The sequence below is a fragment of the Strix uralensis genome, chromosome 11 (genome assembly GCF_047716275.1).
Source record: "Strix uralensis isolate ZFMK-TIS-50842 chromosome 11, bStrUra1, whole genome shotgun sequence".
Classification (NCBI taxonomy): Eukaryota; Metazoa; Chordata; class Aves; order Strigiformes; family Strigidae; genus Strix; species Strix uralensis.
The window spans coordinates 12448220-12468335 of record NC_133982.1 but is presented as its reverse complement, the minus strand read 5'-3'; the positions used below and the strand labels follow the sequence as shown (position 1 = coordinate 12468335).

The 20116-nt window shown below is 40.2% G+C and overlaps 1 protein-coding gene across 9 annotated transcripts in view; it reads right to left on the bottom strand.

Annotated features, from left to right (window-relative positions):
• MEGF11 (multiple EGF like domains 11) overlaps window positions 1-20116 on the bottom strand; it is a 306502-nt gene that overhangs the window by 46708 nt on the left and 239678 nt on the right. For all 9 annotated transcript variants that reach the window (XR_012630339.1, XM_074879910.1, XM_074879909.1 and 6 more), the window contains 3 exons: window positions 14917-15037; window positions 13153-13316; window positions 12639-12741 (listed from right to left, as the gene is read on the bottom strand). Coding sequence is in view for 8 of the 9 variants with exons in the window: in XM_074879910.1 (XP_074736011.1) it covers window positions 12639-12741; window positions 13153-13316; window positions 14917-15037 (388 nt within the window). In the remaining variant the exon portion in view is untranslated. The remainder of the gene's footprint in view (window positions 1-12638; window positions 12742-13152; window positions 13317-14916; window positions 15038-20116) is intronic.

Below are 20116 nucleotides of genomic sequence, written 5' to 3'. Positions count from 1 at the left end.
AAAGTTTGCAGGATCATGAACTAAGAGCGACATCAAGCACTGCCAGCTGCAGGGAGTGGCATTAGCCGTAGCACACTGTAGGTACTGATAACAACAGCAAAAATGAATCACAGACTGGCTTGAAAATTTTCCTAACAACGTTACCACACCAGGTGCCTTACAACTGCACCACCAAGATTTGATGGTATACACGTGCCCTAGCTAGACTTTCAACATGAAGATGTTCTTTATCATCCATGCACATGTCCCCACTGCATAATGGGATAAAGGCAGACAAGGGCTCCGAGAGCCCCAGCCTCAGCCAGAGGTCGGATTAGTGCATTGCTAAGGAGAAATACAATCCCAAGTAATTTCCTCCACCTCTGATAACTTCATCTGGATGCCACAGGTAATGGACTGTATTTGTGAAGCTGTGATCTGTACAGTCACCAAACTTTGAGGATTATTAAATCAGCTAAAAGTCATTATAAACACACTTACAGTGCAGTTTCAAGTTGGTTTTATAAATCTCTGAATTTAATACAGTAAGAAATACTGCAGAGCCAAAATTTCCTTTTTCTGAAGATTAATCACACAATTATAATGTCCCTTCCTAGAAAATCTTAACCAAGTCTGGCAAAAGTACAGTTTGAAATGGGGTTTCTAGTAATACATGATCATAGCTTTATTTATAAAGAGGCATGGTCCATGCTGTAGAGCTTAATAAAACACACATTAAAATACAGTAAAAACATAATACAAGCTCAATCCCTTAATATCTAAGTAAATAAATCTGGAAAAAAGGAATGGAAAAAAAGACAAGGAATAATCAAGAAAAACAATTATTTTAGTACAGTCTTTCCTACTTCCTTTGAAATCAAATATATCCTTGGATTACTTAAACGGTGAATGCTTTGTGTGTGCAATTATGTAATACATCTGCAGTACTCTGTAATTAAAAAGTCATACAATAAATTGTAAATAAATAAATGTATTTCGTATTTATACACACATATATATGATCATTGATAGTTTTGAGAGTCTCAGCATGAGCTCCCAGAAATTAAATTCAGACACAAATGTAGAATAATGTGTATCTTTTCCTCCTGATTGCAGTATTAAAAATACAATTCTCCCATTGTGAATGGACTATTTATAAATGGAGACAATTAAACAGCATTATTTCTTGTCTCTTTTGGCAAAGTTTGGGGAAGAATGACATTGACTCCTTTCTCTTGAAAGGTAGCTGAATTAGAATGCCATGGCTGTTCTTTGCAGCAGCGAAGTCCTTCCTTTAGTAATGAATAATGAGGGATGTCTTCCCGCTCCTAACGAAGGCAATGAGTCATTGTGAAGCCAATTGTTGTGATGAAATGTAAAGGGGGGAAGAGGAAACCTTCTAGAAGACACTGATACCCATTACAGCAGTTATTTATTTATAAATTTTCAGAAAACAACCGAGAAGGTGCTGCAATCAATTTTTATTACTTTATACTACTCTAAGTTAATTCTCATGGAAGACTTCATTTTTGGAGGCTCCTACATATATTGAGTTGCAAATGTAAATGAGAAGTTAAAATTGCATCTGGACATGCATGTCTTACGGAATTGGGCTAAAAAAAGCACCTTAATTTTACAATTCCCTAACTCAACAGCATATGAAGGGAGAGTCCATCCCTCCCAGCTACTTTACAATCGGAGTGAAGCAGCAAGCTTCTTTAGTGTTAAAACTTTAATATTTACTTAGAAACTTGCTGATGAACATTTCTGATAAGCAATTAGTTTTCAATTTCCAGAAATATAAAAAACGCTGAAGTTGGCACATCTCTGTATTATCTCATATTACAACTACAGATTCCTAATTTGTGAACAAATTCCTTGTTTCACAAGCAGGATGTAGAAATTAGAAAGACAACTATCAGAGAAGTCCTTGAAGCTGCAGCAAGCAGTTCTATACATAAACTCTATTGCCTAGATACCAGGAAATTATCTTGCTGCCTGAGGCTGTGGTTCACAATTGCAGATACTACTATGAAATTACACTTCCAAGACCTTCTTAAACAATGTTCTGGGGGTGAATTGTAAATGAAATTCACATAACTTACATAAAATTATAGTTATCCACTATATGTGGTCAAAGGACATTTGCACCCTCATGCAGTAAGCCAGAGCCAAGGTAAGAGAAGAATCTGCCGTGGCTTTTAATTCAGCCTGTGAAACAGCAGCCACGAAACCTCCGTGTCCTGTGTGGATTCGGGGTGCTGGATTTCTGCAAACACTGCCTGCTCTCCAGTAGGATTTCCACTGCTGTCCTTTGGACTGCTCTTACCTGAAATTTAGCTGACCCAGGAGTGGCTTCTCTCCCCCTTCCCCACACCCTCTTCCTTTGCACACACAGTGGGTAGGAAAAACAGCGCCTGAATTGCTGTTGTGTATGCTGTGAAAAACACCATCTGGAATGAACTTACCCCACTGGAGCAGTCTTGACTGCACTCTTTTAATGGACAGCTACATGGGAGAGCTGTTCCAAGCTCTTTCTCCTTAAGGGCCCTTCCAGGATAGTTTACTACAAAGTGGGAAAACAACTGCTGTCTGGGACATTGGGAATATCTGGTGTATATCAAGCACAGACTTCTCAAGGGTGAAGCAGTTGGGTGGTGCAGGGATCTTCCAATGCAGAGCTAAGATGGTATCTTGATAAAGGAAAGCAGCAGGGGTAGAGGAGGATGTGTGTGCCTGACAAGAGCACTGGCTGACAGAAACTCATCAAGTCATGTATGTTTTATGGTTATTATATACATCATATATTGTAGTCCAGTTCTGCTCCATAGTGGCTAAAGAAGTGTGTGTCTGGTGACTCAATATTATATATGCTTGTGTCTGGCTTACATGGAACAGCGTAAATTTTTACCAGATGAAGTCAGTTCTTTGTATTAAAATTTACAAATCAAGCTGTGACGGATTCAGCTAACAGCCACTCAACCAACATGAAAAGGAGCAAGAAAAAGAAAAAGGAAAAAAACCAAACCCAAGCTATACAACTGGGATGTAAGGCATCTGTTGAAGAGCTACTCATATACTGCTTCCATTAATAATCTTCAATGGCTTCAATGAAAGTTTGTCAAAGTAATGCAGATTTAGTACTGCCTGTAACTATATCACACTGAAGGACTTTGGAGGATGAAATTCCTGAAAGCCAGCCACAAGTAGAATTCCCTTTTTTCCCCTCTCCAGCTTACTTGTGCAATTGCACTCATGCTTGGGGATTACAACTCTAGCTCTTCATAAAACCTGCCATTGTTTCTCTGCCTTGTCCCTAGATAGTTGGGAACTAATACTCCAAACACAATAGAAGAGCAAAACTGGATGGAATAAATGAGAACCAGAGGCCTATTTTTGACCACTGCTATCCCCTTGACAGTAGCTTCTGCAGCAGGGCCTGCATGCTGCCCAGCATCTAATTATTTTTCAGAGACATAGGAATTTGATAAATTATAGGATGTAGCTCCCTTCCCCCCATGTACTTTAATTTTATATCTACCAGTGTACAACTGTAATTATTTCTCTGAATAAGATCTTCAGCTTTTTTTTTAATAGTCACAATCTAAAGACAGATGCAACATCAATTAGCAATGACAGGAATGATTTCAGCAGACATTTGAATCCAACACAAACATTGTGCTCTCCTCCACCTGTCTTTCAACATGACATGAAGTCATAATAATCTCTTATTTCTGGCATTTGAATAGCTCTGGAAAGAACTGCTTTTTATGCATAAATAGGCATTGGATTTATGCAGGCAATACAGCGGAGGCCTCAAGTTTGGTGAGTCATGCTTGGCTTTGATCTGGAACGCCTGGTAGCTTTTGTCCCTGGCACTACTAACTCTTAATGGTGGTTTGTCTACATGTTGACACAGTACATAGTGGTAAAACCACAACAGTAGCAATACTGCTTTAATAGCAGAAAATAACCTAATAGTTATAGCTGCAAGGCTATTTGAGATAAGTAATTGCAGAAAGTGGGCCAGCAAGAGCTTAATCATAGTGAAAAGAGGTATGGGAATGTATCACTGAATGTGACCTCTAGAATGGACCGGTCCTTCATGCGATACCATCCCTCGGTCTCCATCACGCAGGACTGTCCCATCTGCAGTGATGCCTTCGGCAGCTGTAGCACATCTCCTGCCAAACCGTCAGCCCTGGAGGGGTTCCTAGGCAAGTGGCTGTCATGCCAGGGTCAGAGCCAGAGTCCACTGAGGTCACCTGGAGGTCTTACCTTGGCCTCCTAATTCCTACATTTATTTCCAATAATGATTTCTATAATCATACGTTCATGTTTTCTTTAACCTTATTCTCTTCTATTTCTTCTGTTTCCCCAGTACTCTTACTGATGTTACACTTATGTTTTCCCTATAAATTCTATTTAAATCAACTTTGTATTTGAGATTAGATCAACATGCTTTCCTAAGTAGTGAATATTTTGCTACATCAGTCTATAAAATGTAAAAGAGATTGAATAAGAACCTAAGAAAGAACTCTCCGATCAGCTCTGGATCAGCTGCTCAGAAGGTGTTATGACAGCGTATGAACGAGAGTTCATAAAGAATACTTGATGCTTTTCTCTCACTTTTTGCATCTTCATATTTATTCCTACCTGAGGCAAACCCCAAAGTATTTGACTCAGATCCAGTCAGAAACACCACAGCACAATTCATGACAGCTCAGCATTTAAGGATGCTGAAGAACGAGAAAATCTGCTTGGGGAGGGCAGCAGATAGAAGAAAAAACATAAAGGGATCTCTCATAAAATTAAATGGAATCATTAAGAATTGATGGCTGCTCATCCAGTCTGCAAATAAGCTATTTTTGTTTTTATATAGTGAAACTATTCAACAGAGATAACAGCAGCCACATTCACATTATCTATGAACTTTTGTGGTGTTCTCCAAACGCTTTTCCAACTGTGATTTTTTTTTCAAATTGATGTGGTGGAGCCCTTACCCACCTTGCTAAGCATTGTTCACTGGTGGGCTTCAGAGGGGCAACTCCTGTGTGTAACAGCCCATCAGTCTAAATGAAAGCTCCATGATCTGGTCCTAAATAATCAAGAATAAGCCTTTTCCTGCAGCAAATGAAAAATTCTAAATTGTCTCTTCTCTCATCATTGCATGGGCGATTTATACACCCATTAATGTAAGTGTTTTTCCGAAAGTAATATACTTACAGCCTAATGCACCTCTGTGGAGCACTAATCGTACCCCTATTTTTAATTATCTAGAGAAAACTCCAGATATGAATCAGCCAACTCTGGGAATTTATGCAATAAAAGCTTTTGAGGCAAGAGACCTACCTCACAAGAAATTGAGTAAGTCAAAATGTTTGCTAAAATTAAGGATCATCTGGTTCCCTTTGCTACAGGATATTCTCCAGGGTGCATTATTGCAGGAAGAAAAGTTGCCACTAGCAGAAAGAGCAGATCTTGAAGAAAACGGTACTAAAAGGAGTCAAGTCCTATGCAGTCCTCCTTCACCTTTAGGACGCTTCCTTTCTACTACTTCTCAAACTCTGGACATGGTTTCAGGCCAGGAAGAAAGAGAAACCTGGGAAAGATCCAAGCAGACCATCAGCAGGTAAGGGAGGAACTTGTAAGTGGGAAAAAATGTATATTGCTTTCCTGACTTTTAAACGTTCAAGCCCCCAAGCTAAGCCATGAGCTAAGAACACAGCTTAGCAAGAGCTGTTGTACAACTGAATGTGTGCAAGCCTTTCGTGTTTATTAATATTGACTGAAATTCAACCTTTCCTCCTTCATGTAGAATGGGAAGGAAGATGTTTACAACATTTGGCACTGCAAACACTTTCACCAATAACATATATACAACATTTTAGCTTGCTGGCTGTTTATTGAATGATCTTTCCTTTTTTTTTTTCCTTTCACACACAGCATGCCAGCATCCAGTATTTAGTCTGCTGAAATGTTCACAAATAATTTTTCACCGCTTCTCGCCCACATTTATTTATAGGTGAACGTATTGTACACACAGCCAAGCTTATATATAGAATGCCTCCATATTAAAATGGAAAATGGTTGAATATCTCTAGCATCAAGTTTCATTATTTTAGAACCAATTAAATTAGCATAATCCAGGATGCCATCCAAGCTGTATCTTTTCACATAAATTTAAAAGCTGTCCTTTAATAAGTGAAAATAAACACCCAAATAAATACAAAGATAAATGAACTTGTACCTCTTCTGTGTTTGTAAGACTAATACTGCAATCATGTGCATGCATGCTTAAGTTTAGCAGTAGGCTTACTGCAGATGCTAATTATAGTCTAAGGGTCTGATCCAACACCCACTGAATGAGTGGCAAAAATCCAATTGATTTCATGAAAGGTGAAATATATACTAAATCTGGCGCAGGACAAACACAACTAAACCTCACTTAGATGAGAATCTGGAGCCCCCTAGATATCTGCCAAGGAATGCACAGACATAATTAATGTCAGGATATCAATGAAGTCTTTGATATAACTTCATAATTCATATTTTTTAAAATTAGCCCTATATCAGCAGGAACCATACTTAAAGGTTCCTGTCAAAGAGAGAATTTTTAAGCACAGCCTGACATTAAAATCTTATCAACTCACTTGAAATTAAGTCAATGAAAAATTAAAGCTAATTTCTAATAAGCTTATGTTACATTCATAGACTAAAGAGCACTTGTCGAATCCGGAGAGTAAGCATACCTTTTCATATGGAAAAGATTTTCACATTTGAAAGGCAGAGGCCAGAAGAGAGGGTAAAATGCACCATTTTAGACTGACTCTAAAAATGTCTAGATTTTCTGTCTGTTTAAAGCTAATGTAAGGATACAGAATAATCACAGAAATAAATTAGTAATTTAAAAATCTGGGATAAGACTGCCAAAAGTGATAAGTGCAAAATATGGTTTAGATAATGGGGTTAGACATCTAGAAAATGCATGTTTAATAGGAACTTACTATTGCTCCATTCTGATATTTTAGGCTTTGTATTAGAAACCATGAGAGTACGAAACAGTCTGATATGAAAAAAAGCCAACCTACAACATTAGGAATTCTAAAATACTGTGGATCTCTTCAGCTAAAAACCTGTAGGTGCATAAAACAAGTCCTAGATTTTTTCTGGTTTTAAGGCTGTGTGGAAAAGTCAGCTACCAACTACATCGGTAGGCACTTGGAGTTGATCTATTAATGAGAACAGAATTATTTTGGCTTCAACCTAGTACAGCTGAGGACAGGATCTGGCCCTAAGATTATAAACTGGATAGTGCTGCAATGGAGGAAAAGTCATAATAATACAAACAAAATGCATTTGATGGGAAGCTAAATAGAGAGTTAGGTGCTTTTTTCTTGAAAGATTTTTGCAAAGAACTCAGAAAAAGTGAAGTTAAAAATACCTTAGAGCTCACCGTCAAAGCGGTCACTGTTTCTTTAAAATTCAAAAAGGCCTTCCCTTGAGTAACAGACTTATCAGTTTTACTGAATTAATGTGTCCACAGGAGGGAAGAAACATGTTTCTGTGTTTGAGTGACAGTGCAGATGTCACTCGCAGCCTGCAAATTCTCACAAACGCGAAGTCTCATTCCTCAAAGCTCACCTTATCTGTGACCAGCTGACGTTTCCTGACCCCATTAACTTGCTTATACAATCACACGTGGAAATCCCTACAACTCGAGACTACCACAACTACTGTACAATATTTCTGGATGTGATAAGAGACAATTAGGGTTTATGTTACTGGCAACATATGAAAGTTATTGAGGTTGTAAAGGACAGTGAAATATATATTTTGATTTCCCATATGTAATGGCAAAGAGGGAGGCTGCTCATATGAGACATGAGCGAAGCCTGAAGGTGAAAAGTACCAACATACTAACAAGATGTTTCTTCCTTACCAGCATGTGTCATTTTCATACCTTTATTTGCCAACCTGATTAATTAAGGAAAATCTATGAGGAGTTCTTTTATAATTAACTATGGGATGCACACTTCTATATTTTCCATCTCACATCTATAGTACCATCCTGTCCTTCCCACACGTTTTTGGTATGTTAAAATCTACTGAATAAACTTTGTCTTTGGATATTCAGACAAGCTATTGAGTAAACTAGTTCAGTGGATAATTGAGATAACATCAGAACTGCAGTGTTCTACAAAAAACAGAGCGTGATACAAAAAAAAGACAGACAGAACCAAGATTCAGATAAGACAGCATTTCAGATTAAATGAATTCAGATAAACAGGATTTTAACTGACCTTAACATTTACAGGAATGGAATAGATCCCCCTGCAGATTGCTTCCTATTTAATACCACTGTAATATCTGAAAGGTTAACAAAATACACACTGCCACAATTAACTTGAAGCACATTGACTCGTTACAGGGAGGAAATGAGCTTGCTGTGAAGATCAGCCAGGCCTGTGGCTCTCCTTTCTGTAATCTGTTTGCGAGCGGGATGTCTGACTGTGAAAATGGACAGACTTGGGTCTTAGAGACAGGATGAGCAATGGCTTCCCAGAGTCCTGCTAACCTGGCTCAGGCCAAGCACAAAGGGAGCACCTCCAGAAATTAGAGGACAGGCCAGCAGCTATGACCAATTTAATTACTGAGGGTTGTACTGAGTGAACCAACTAAAGGCTCTGCAGTAATAACCACTTGGTGTGGGTGAGGAAGCCATTCCTGGTATGAAATACGCTGCCAGCAGCCACCTTGAAGAGAGGACCAAGCTGATGGGATTTGCAGTTCTGCTTGCAAAACCCACTTGGCTTAGCTGGAGCCATAACTTCCAGAGCCACGCTGCATTACACCTAACCGAGGAACGCTTCCTCCCCACGTCCTTCCTAGCTTCTGACCCACCCAGCAAGGCTGCCAGGGCAGCGAGTTCCTCTCTGTCCAGTTTTGGGTAATTTATTAAGAGGACACTAATTGAAATTTATGACCTTATCACTGTCACCGAGCATCCAGGAGAGGAGGTTGCATCTGGGCAAGATGAGACTGATGCCTGCTTCTCTAGGACCTGTTTGCTTGCAAAGGACTTTCAGGAAATGCTCCACCACGCAGCTTTTCTGCACTTCCACTCTTTCTGCGGATTCAGTGTGTGGAAGATCCCTAATTAACCAAATGTAATTAGCACCAAAGCACTCCATTTTCAAGCATTTTCATTTTAACTTGAATGTATACAAAGTAACACCTCTTCCACAGATGACTAGTGTGTCGGGAGCTTTAAGGTATCTGTGTGCGCACAAACACACAGAGCTGCAAGCACAGAAGCGCTGTGTATCTAAAACGCGTGGCAGATCTGGAGTAAGAGAGACCCTTATTAATCTTTAGAAAACAATCAGTATAATCAGTCAGGATTTGATCCTGCTGGGGGCTACACTTTTTAACCTAGCAATAGATATGAACACGTCTTCTTTTGATTTCAGGGGTACTATTTATATACGTGAGGTTAGGCGTATGCAGTACTGGTACAAGCTGGAGAACTCCCTTCGGTGCAAGGCTGAGCCCTTATTGTTATTGCATCTGACATTTCCTTCATGTGGAGGAAAATTCAGCTCTGCGTTGAGTCAGCAGGTCACAGATTCGATTTTGGCCCACATTTGAACAAGTTTCACTCTGCTTGTATCACATGAGAGCTTTTTGCCAATGTGGTTTTGGTCTTTTATGTACAGATGTTATGCTTGCCATGCTATCTACAAAGGCATTTGTGATACAATGTGCCTGTGTACCTGGTTGGGTAATTTTCAGCAATAACAACAGGGCGCAATCATCTTTAGATCTGATCTAACTTCTGCCTTTGGCTGCACACATGCAATTCCCCACTGAACTTAATGGAAACTGTATATGCACGTCTCTAAGCAGCTTGTTGCCAGTGTGCTTATTTATGCATACAGCTGGTTTGCACAGCTTTGTGATCTCCTGGTTGATATGTGGGAATCTCTTCATCATCTTCCCATCTGCCAGGTACCCTCAGTTCCTGAAAATTACCTTCCCTCAGCTGGTACACACGAAGGACGTTGTCCTGAATAATAGTCTTGATGGGTGGCAGTCATAACATAATAAAAGGATGGTAGACTGCTATTAACTTACATTGTAAGCTACTCTTTACATGTCTTTTTTCTTCTCTTCCCAGTCTTCCTCCATGCTCCTACCATCTATCAGTCTCTGAAGGTTTATATCAGTAACATCTTGAAATCCACTTTAAAGAAAATGGGTTCAATCTTCCCCTTGATCTTTACATAAAACACTGACATCAAGAGGGAGTCCCACATGTGGAACGAACATACAGAATATGCTGTTTCAGATGAAGTTTTGTGGCTATTAGGTTCAGAAAGCCATGTGAATTTTCTGTCTGGTATGAGTGGGCAGGAAAACCTTCAGATATTCCACGATCCTGAACTTTTCTGATCTTTTTCAGGCCATGCCTAATTAGTACCAAATTCAGAAAGCAAAAAATTAAGCCTGAATTATTTATCACATCATATTTATAAAATGCACTGCAATACACATTATGGGCCTGTTCACAACAGCTACAGATAAGATTAATCTTTCACCGATGCCACAACTCCTTAATATGAAAATATAATTATCTAGCTGAAGAGTTTCTTAAATTACATACTTTCAAACTAGTATGAGCAGAATTTATCCTTGTGTCTGGTGTTAAGCCAAGTGGAAAAAACATTGGAAGCAGAACTGACAAATGGCTCTGTCTATCAACATTTCCAGTGCACACCTTACATGGCCCTGTCAACATCTCAACTCCAACCTGGTCTCAAATACTAATGTAATATTTTCCTCCCTGAAATACGATCCTGAAGAAGGGAGTTCTAGAACTGCAGAGGCACACTGAAGGATAAAGTGCTTAGTTTGCAGTTAGTCCCCTGCAAGTTAATACACATTTATCTTGCCCAATATGGAAATTAAAAAAAAAAAAAAAAAGGATATCACAGACATCATTCTTACCTTTACTTGGAGTAATTTGTACCTGCCTTTGATGTCCATTGACAGATGTGCTTGGGAGTAAGCATGGCATTTTTTGGAAATGCCTTTGAGAAATAGCCACACCTTTAGCCTGCTTTGTCTGCAAAATACATTTTCTACAGTTTCCTCTGGAATGCTACATCCAGAAAGATGTGTAATAAACATTTAGAGTAAGTGCGCATAAATATATCTCTTTAATTTACTGTACTTTTAAAAACCATTTTCTCCCTTGAAGAAACTCACAATGACTACAGGAAAGCCTCTCAAGTGTTTCTCTGATGATCATCAATAATGCACAGTAGAGTTTTAAAGCCTGATAGATAGATATATTGATGGTAAAGAGGCTCAAAGAAAGATGAATGCAGTCCACTGAGTGAAGAATACAAGCTGGAGGACTGGCTATTAAAGAGCTTATAAAGTGGATTTTCTTGTGGGAAGAATGCCTTTTTCAGGGATACATGCCCAGTATCTTTGAAAAGTAGAGCATGTAGAACTTCCTATTTTTGCATTTTATTTAATTCTTAAAAAATTTTTTCCATTGTACGTTCTAGGTATAATTTCATTGCTTTTGCTTCATGCTTCTAGGAGCTGAGCTGCTGGGGTGATGTTCTCTCCATCAGAAAGAGAAGGCATGCATTGGTTTAAGGCATAAATGAAGGCTTAAGGTGACAGTATTCCATATGTTGGCTGCCTGATCAGCCTGCCTTGCTCCATACGTTCTTCCAGCTTGTACTTGTGTAAAGAACAATTACATTTTCCAAATGAATTGCTGTTAATATAAAGACATTTTGATTGTCAGTGCCACTGGTGGTTCTGCAGTTATGGGCAAGAATATAAGTTTATTTCCCTCCAGGGCCTCTACAGAGGTCTGAGGGAGATTAACCAGCATTTTAGGCAGCTAAGTGTGAAATACTGGTTGGGTCAATAACTTGCCCCCCGCTGCTGTTATGTTAGCTGTCAAAAGCTGGCAAGGAGACATATCAATATGGAGTCAAGTGCAGGTCTGATTGTACTGAGATCTCCAGCCTGGACTCTCTGACTTCACTTGAATATTCCTCTCTGCTTCTGTGGAATCACGATAACTCTTTGTCAAACCAGAATTAATCTGTTCTCCCTAACTACCCTTCTGTGTGACAAGAAGCATGGGAAAACGGGAAAAGTGCAAAGACGCTGTTTTGCGACAAAACTGGGTTCTGTATGATGGAGCAGCTGTAATGACTCTTAGCATTCAGAAAACACCTGTCTGCAGCCCCAGGTATGATGGTACCAGGATTCACTCTACCCTCAACTGCACCTCCGTGGAAAGGGCTATTCAAGGAGAAAAACTCTGCAGGATTTCCAGATGATCTGCATCCCTCCTGAGGGAAGGCTAACATCTGGCTCCAGGATTGGAGCCATCTTCAACTAATCTGAATACAAATTTAATGAATGTCAGTTATTGTCACCATCACAAGTGATTTAAATATGGGTAAGTTCAGCTGATCCTGTCTCAATCTATTATTTAAAAGTTTGCAGTCACAAGTCCAGTGCTATAACTGATGCAATAGCAAAGCAGAACGACCCACCAAAACACCAAAAAGCTCCCAAAACATCAAAACCCCAAGGTTTACAAAGGTAATTGCTAATTTTACCTGTCCAGCCCGCAAGACAGCAGCAGTAACCGGTGACAGGATCACACCCATCTGCATGGCTACAGTCACAGCGTTCACTGCAATTAAGACCATATGTTCCATCCTTCCAAAAATATAAAGAAAAAAGTCTCTCAGTAATCAGTTTTTTGTTCTAAAATGTGCAAAATCATCTATCATGTCGTCCCTCTTAATGCTGAGTTGCATTTTTTAAATTAACATACAGAGAAGATAGAAACAACACAGTGCCTAACACTTCTATATAGAAACAAATAAGGAATCACTTTAAAAAATGATGTTCAGGAAAATGCAGATAAGACAGCAACAGCTCTGGTAAAATATAATGCAATGTATAATATATCTGCTTGACTGCTAGAACCCCAATCTGTTATTGACACATGATTTCCTTTGGATATCTATAGACAAAATGAGATACTGACCTACTATACATTTAGAAGCTATGTGGACTACGGTTTTAAAGGAGATGCAAGACCATCCCAGGATGGGATGTACTTACAGGACAGGGCTGGTCACAGTAGTCCCCTTGCCATCCAGGTGAGCAGAGACAAAAGCCATCAGCTGGTCTGCAGGCTGCTCCATTTGTGCAATAACATGTCTGGTTACAGTTAAGACCCCAACTTCCACTTGAACATGGAACAGAACAATCCACTCCTTGCCACCCTAAAGAAACATATGAGAGAAATAGCATTTGGGATGTTTTCATGAAAAAAAGCGAGGTAGAGACAGCAAGAATGGCAGCTTGCAAACTGCAGCTCTTCAATTCTAGGACCAGTTTCCTTCTGATCTTGGTGTAAATTAAGACTATCTTGGTGTCAAAGACTGACCCTTTAATTACGACCTCCCAACTTCATCTCCCAGCATCTATAGGTATGGAAGGGCGATATAGGTATCACTGTGTTGGCTGTTTACCAGATTTAGGTGTCTGATGACTCCCTGGGAACTGCTTGGGCATCAAGAGAAAGCACAGTACTGTCTGGCAGGCTGGAGACCTGCTGATCAGCGAGAATGCAAGAAACTTGTCATTTAATACTGCCTGTTTCTTAGCTCTTTTTTTTTTTTTTTTTTTTTTGAGAATGCTCTTTAATATAAAGAAGCTATTACACCTAAAAAAAGACCAAGGCCATCATTTCTAACCATTAAGGCTCAAATCTTAACTACCAGCCACACAATGGCTTTCATTACACTGCAGCTGTATGTAATGGAGTTGAGCAGTAACTCATGGTTTATACACCCTCATTAAATGGGGTTCTACAGTGATCCATTAATTCATGTTTGAAATGCCAGATTTTATTGTTATTTGCCTCACTTCTGTTTTAGGGCTTATGTATGCCATACAGGCATAGCTCATGTTGGTATTCTGGGGGAAGGCACAGCTACACGGAGAACATAAGAGACACTGTGCTATGAAGCAGTACAAGATTTCCCAAGTGATTACTGGATACATGGGTTATGCTCACTACCAAGCACAGAAGGGAATTATGGACATATGTGTGGGAAGAAAATAAGTTAGTCTTGCAGAGAGACTCTGGAGCAGGCAAGACTTCTTGTTTCCCCAGAAAAAAGACAGCCACATCCTGCAACCCCCATGCCGGCTCAGGAGACAGAGGATACCTGCACATGGCTGGGGTGTCACAGTGCCAGGGTACAGGGAGGGCAGGGAGCTGAGATGACAGAAGGGCAGATAGTCAGGACCCACCCCACGGTCCCCAAGCGTAGGGTTGGCAGCCAGGATTGGCTAGGAGCCTGCATCACCAGGAAAATCTACAGGAATTAGTCGAGGGTGAAGACAGGCAGGCGCTCTGCAGGTCAGGGTCAGGTCTGGTGAGGATACCCATGGCCAGGCACAGCCCAGTGCAATGGGCTAAAGAAAAGACAGGCAGGAGGCTACCTCTGCTCCCTTGCCCAGCTGTGGCACTCTAGGCATGGAGGGGAGTCTTGGAGAAACAGGGCAGCAAAGTGATAGAGAAAAAACCCAGCAGTCTGGGGATTGTTTTGCATTTCCTCTGGAGAGGAGCTGTGGCTCTGCTAGCACACTTAATTCTGTGGCCTGTTCTTGCAGCAGAGCAGTTAAGTCTGGCCCCTGTTCAGGGCAGAGACAGCACATACAGTCAAGCCCCTGTTGAGTTTTGATACTTGGGCAGACTGTTGAATCACTGACAGGCACAAGAAAATAGTGGACTTACTGACTGCACAGCTGTGCCACTTCAAAAGGGGAGAAGCATTGATGCCAAATTGCAGACAATTGTTAAATTTTGTTTACCTTCTTTGCAATAACACAGGCCATCCACAGGGGAACATGCACCATCATTTTTACAATTACAAACTGATGAGCAATTGGTTCCGTAGGTTCCTGCCATGCAGGTAATGGTGCAGTCATCTCCCTGCAAACCAAAAAAAGTCAGAGTCAGCTAAAGAAATCTGAATTTCAGGAAATTCCCATCTCTGCACAGGGAGTCTTTCTCTTTCGAAACAGTGAACAGAGTGTTATGAGTTGATTGCTGAGTCTTCAGCACTTGAGCAGTCACCGCTGCTTCCCATGTTTATGATGCAATTAGTGCTTTGATTGACTTGGAGGAAAGGGACAAGTTTCTGGCATTCATTCAGCAGGAGGTGGGGAAGTTACAAAAACAAACTTCCTAGAACAGATGTTAGATCATTAAGCAAAACATCACTTACGAAACACTAATCACAAAATATACAGTCTGAAACTGTGCAAAGATTGCTCTGCATTTCTTGGAAAAATATATTCTAAGAATAGGGTTGTTGAAAAGCTAAAGGATCTCATACATGCTCATCTTCCACAGACTGGCAGACAGGAAAACTACATGGCAGGTGCATTAGACCTTTTTGATGTGTAGCTGGTACCTGCATTTGTTTTCAATTAGTTTGCATGAGATTGTGTGACTTTAGGAAGAATACTGAACAAGGAGTGATGTGTATGTCAGAGAGAGGAGGCACACAGAGCAGAACACAGAAACAGTGTCTGTCCCGTTTCTGCTCTAGGTGTGGGGAAAGCGAGGGAAAGGAGAGTAAATACTTCTATGTTACAGAAATATAGAATATTTCAACAGTAAATTACAGTACACTGTATGCACTGATTAGCTTGTGTGGCTGAAAGGACAGACACAGTTCTTGCTAATATTGTTCATCTGATACAACAAGGGAATTAAAATGTGAGCACAATTCCTTTAAACCTACTTACTGAGTCCCACAGTTGGGTCTGCATAAGTTAGCATATACAAAGTATTTTTGGTCCCTTTCCTCCATGTCCTGATTTTCACATCACAAATTAGCTCCTAAATTTACTTCAGTGAGTCAAACTTTAATAATTTAGTTCTATGTCAGAGAAAGCTATCCTATTTCTAAGTTAAATAGTAACTACATTGCACAATGTGACCTATACCATAGCTCAGGGGAAAAGAGATTGGTCAAAATGTATTTTTGCAGGTGAGAGGCTTCACTGTTTGATAGGAGGATCCATTTATCAGGAGATAAATGCACAAAATGTCAGCTTCCCTATGCCATGGCAAGTACCTCCAGGAGCCTGTATATCACAGCATCAGACACTGAGACAGTAAAAGGAAATATGAACAGATTTCTGAGCACCATAAACCCCCATATGCTTGCTGTAGCAGTTCTGCCTAGCACCAGTATGACTCATCCTATTTTATACTAAAAACTTTGTTTTAGGGGGAAGTAAAAGAAACGGTTAAAATATGTACTGCTCAGAAGTAAATCCAAGTCTCTGATTTTTTGAGTGAAAGCAGTGTTTGTAAAAGATGCTATCTTTGACCTTGGTGGAGTAAAACAAGTTCCTCTGAAAAGGCCTGGCAGTAAAAGGTGCTGTCTTGACAGCCAGAAAATCCAAAGCACGCTGCCCCTCATTACCCTGCCAGCATGCCTACAGAATGAGCTACAGGAACCCAGAGCCGAGCGGGATGGCAGAGGGACATTCAGTCTCCACGCCTAATCAATCCTCTGCCTTTCTCCTGCGTGTGACAATTAGACAGCCAATTAGTGCCACTTAGAAAGCCGTATCTTGTGTGAATGAAACTCCCAACTCATTTCATGTACAACACAGAACTGCTGGTACTGCTAATAATTTCTATGACAACTGACCTTATCTGGATTTGAACTAGTGATCTAGAAGTAAAAGAAAATTCCTCTGAAAAGGAAAGTAGAACAGAGTGATGTGGAGCTAAAATATCGCCTTGGGAACCGGATTAACTAAAACAGCATCTGGGCCACGGGTGGAAGCAGAAGGTGGGTTTCCAGCTCCTCAGCTGCCTCCCCGTGGCCGCAGATCAGCCCGTGTTATGCGGTAAGTTCTCCCTGGCCACGGGCACAACAGGCTGGTGCGGATTCACCAGTTTTCTGTGGACTTACTCTGCGTGGAGAGCATTCAGACACAGACACTTTGGGTATCCCAAGCTATACAAGCTAAACATCAGGCTGTTTCATCTTTATTCAACACGCCTTTGAGTTTTGGCATTTACTTTAATATACTATACTTTATGGACTAACAGAGGTTGGTCATTCTGGCTGTCCACCTCATACGCACTTACTCTGCAAACAAAACTTAACTGAAAAAATAACTGGCTTAATGAGATTTCTATCCCCAGGTTTGACAAGTGAGACCTTCATAGCTCTCTGAGTGACAACTGCCAAATACACTTAACTTCTTAATTACATAAGAGGAAAATGCACTTGAACTATAGCACTGGCTCTAAGATTTTATTAATTATAAATGCACACTCTGTTATTAACATTTTGAACTTGATTTTGGAGAATGACCTATGAAATTAAATGCATTCAGGTACTGTTAAAGAGATGTAAATTCCACCTCCCTCTCACCACCTGCCCAAATGAATAATGCCACAGAATATGTCTATCCAGTTGTTAATGAGTTACATATTCTATTAAACTGATTTCAAATGTTGTGTATTGAATCTTCACTCTTGCAATATGGTACTTTATATTTCTATCCTATTTAGTAAAATTAATCAACAGCTGTGCTCCTTATGTTGATTATTCTTTCTTCTATTAAGATCAGGAGGTTAATGAGAGTAGTGAAATGCCTAGATTGTGGTGTACAGGATAGGAAGGAGTAGCTAATTCAATCAAACATATACCCCTGAAAATGTTAAAGCTATATTAAGAAATCTAGCTATAAATAACTTGGTATTTTACATCTCTGTTTTCCAAGTCAGAATGATTCATATGGACATCACAAACTTTCAAAAGTGCTTCATTTTCTTCAACATTTTCACTTAGAAGGGCCAGTTTATCAAAATATAACCCTGAAATCTATTCAATGTATTATTTCCTAATTCCAGGGGTCAAATCTGACTCTAACATAATTAATGCAAAAACTCTCATTACGTGATGTGGGATCAGGCCCAGCTCCCATAAATGTCCCGCTCTGAGTGCGAAGGAGCACGTTCCTGCCCTCTCCTTTGCATCGCAGCTTCCCCGGCCCCAATCTGAGAGGAAGCACCTCCGTACAACCAAGGACAGGGTGTCCCACATCCCCACACAGCTGCTCAGAAGCTAACGTGAGTGAGCCTTTTTTTGTTTGAAATCGAAATCTGATGGGAGTATCCCAACATAGCAAAGATACAGGTGGGGGATCTGTGATCCCCGGGACCCTAAAAAGCCAGCTTTAAATCAAAATGAATGGCAGCAGTAATGCAAATAACACCACCTGTATGACCTTCTATACCTTTAAGTACTTCAGCAATACTAACTAATTGTTGCTGAAACTAAATGACAGACCTTCCTAGTACCATGAGAGGTCTGGGCATACAGTTCTTGTTATTGTTGATTCTCCCCTAAGTATTGAGGGTTAGGTCCAAGGAACCAAACTCCATTAATAACTCAGGCTGCCAGCTCACATCCATCAGCATCAAATATTAATAGACTCATGAGGTCCAGAGCATACATCTTTCCGGATGGCAGTCAATAATATGTCTTGCTTCTGTTCAGGGAGAGGAGAAGATTTTCTTCCACAAAAATTATTATTGTACAATATTAGCAGAGCTTAAAGACACACTGCTGCCTTAGGTGTTAGCTGTGTTAACAAGCTCTGGACACTTCAGAAAGTGTTTTCCCCGGATTAATGTTGCGCTAACAGATTAGCCTTCTTGTTTCTGTTAAAAATACATTCCTGCTGTAAACAATGACCAACTCCCTTTAAAATCCTCTTCCAGTGTTCAATACAAAGATTTCTATCTATTCCTGTACATTTTGGATCAGGCCTTTAAATCTGTGAAATGCATTTTCAAAGGAAAAAAAAGGGTATCCCAGACCATAAGGGGAGTTAATAACCCAGCAATGGTCAACACCACCTGGCAAAGTCTGCACCCATAGCTAGTCTGTCTCAAGGTTTGACTATCTGAGGATGTGAAATTAAGAATTTCAGAAGTAGCTACAATCTACAGGAATAAATTTGCCTTGGAGGGCTAAAGCCTGGTTCCACTGAAGTCAGTGGCAAAACAGAAAATCAATTTTTCAAGGCCTCTGCAATGCAGAAGACTAACAGGGCTGTTATTGAGCTTGGCCTCAAGTTTGCATGATAAAGACCTATGTGACAGGTTTGTTTGAGTGTCCTTAAGGCTTAATCTGTCAAGGTCCTGAAAATCCTCAACTGCTCTGCAGATTATTAGTGGGGACTGACAACACTGAAACGTAACATATTTGAACCTTTGGTAATCTGTAATGACTCCAACTAATCCAAGATTTTGAACACGGTATCTGATTTCCTCCCTCTCGCCCTCCTCGCCTGTTTTGTGCCAGATGAATTAGAGGTGCAACACCTGTCAGCAGCACCAGGGAAGCTCAGTGTGCGGTTCTCGGAGCTCACAGTGCAGGCATTAAATAGAGAGAAGGGCATGGTGCAGTGCCACTTGTACGTCATGATAAACAGATCAGAAAGACAAAACGCAGGTGCTGTTTATACCTGATGTCTGTGTGTCCAGATAAGCTGACTGGTATGGATTTAGTACATAAAAGTATATATTTATATGTACACATATTACATGGCACATCAGTGTGCTGGTACACAGTGTCTGTGCACTGATGCAGATCACAGATACAGTTCTGTATATTTACTTATTTGATTGTGACATTTACAATTAACCCGAAGTGGTTCTCCACAAACATTCCCTCAAGGTAAACATATGGTATCCAGCAACACAAACTGTCAGAACAAACTAATTTCCCTAATGGTGTTCCAGTGGAAATATTAATATGCTCTTCATAAGCATTATTAGCAGCAGTAGGAAACTTTGTACTTTTTCTGGTCTTCTCCTCCACCCTAGACTCAAACAATTTATTCATGACCTTACTATACAGCATCTTTACTTTTCCAGCCATAATGATGTCCTCTGGCAGAATTCCTTTCCCCTCTGGGTGCTACTAATTACTCCCTGCAGATGCTATTATTGGTGCTAATGATAAGA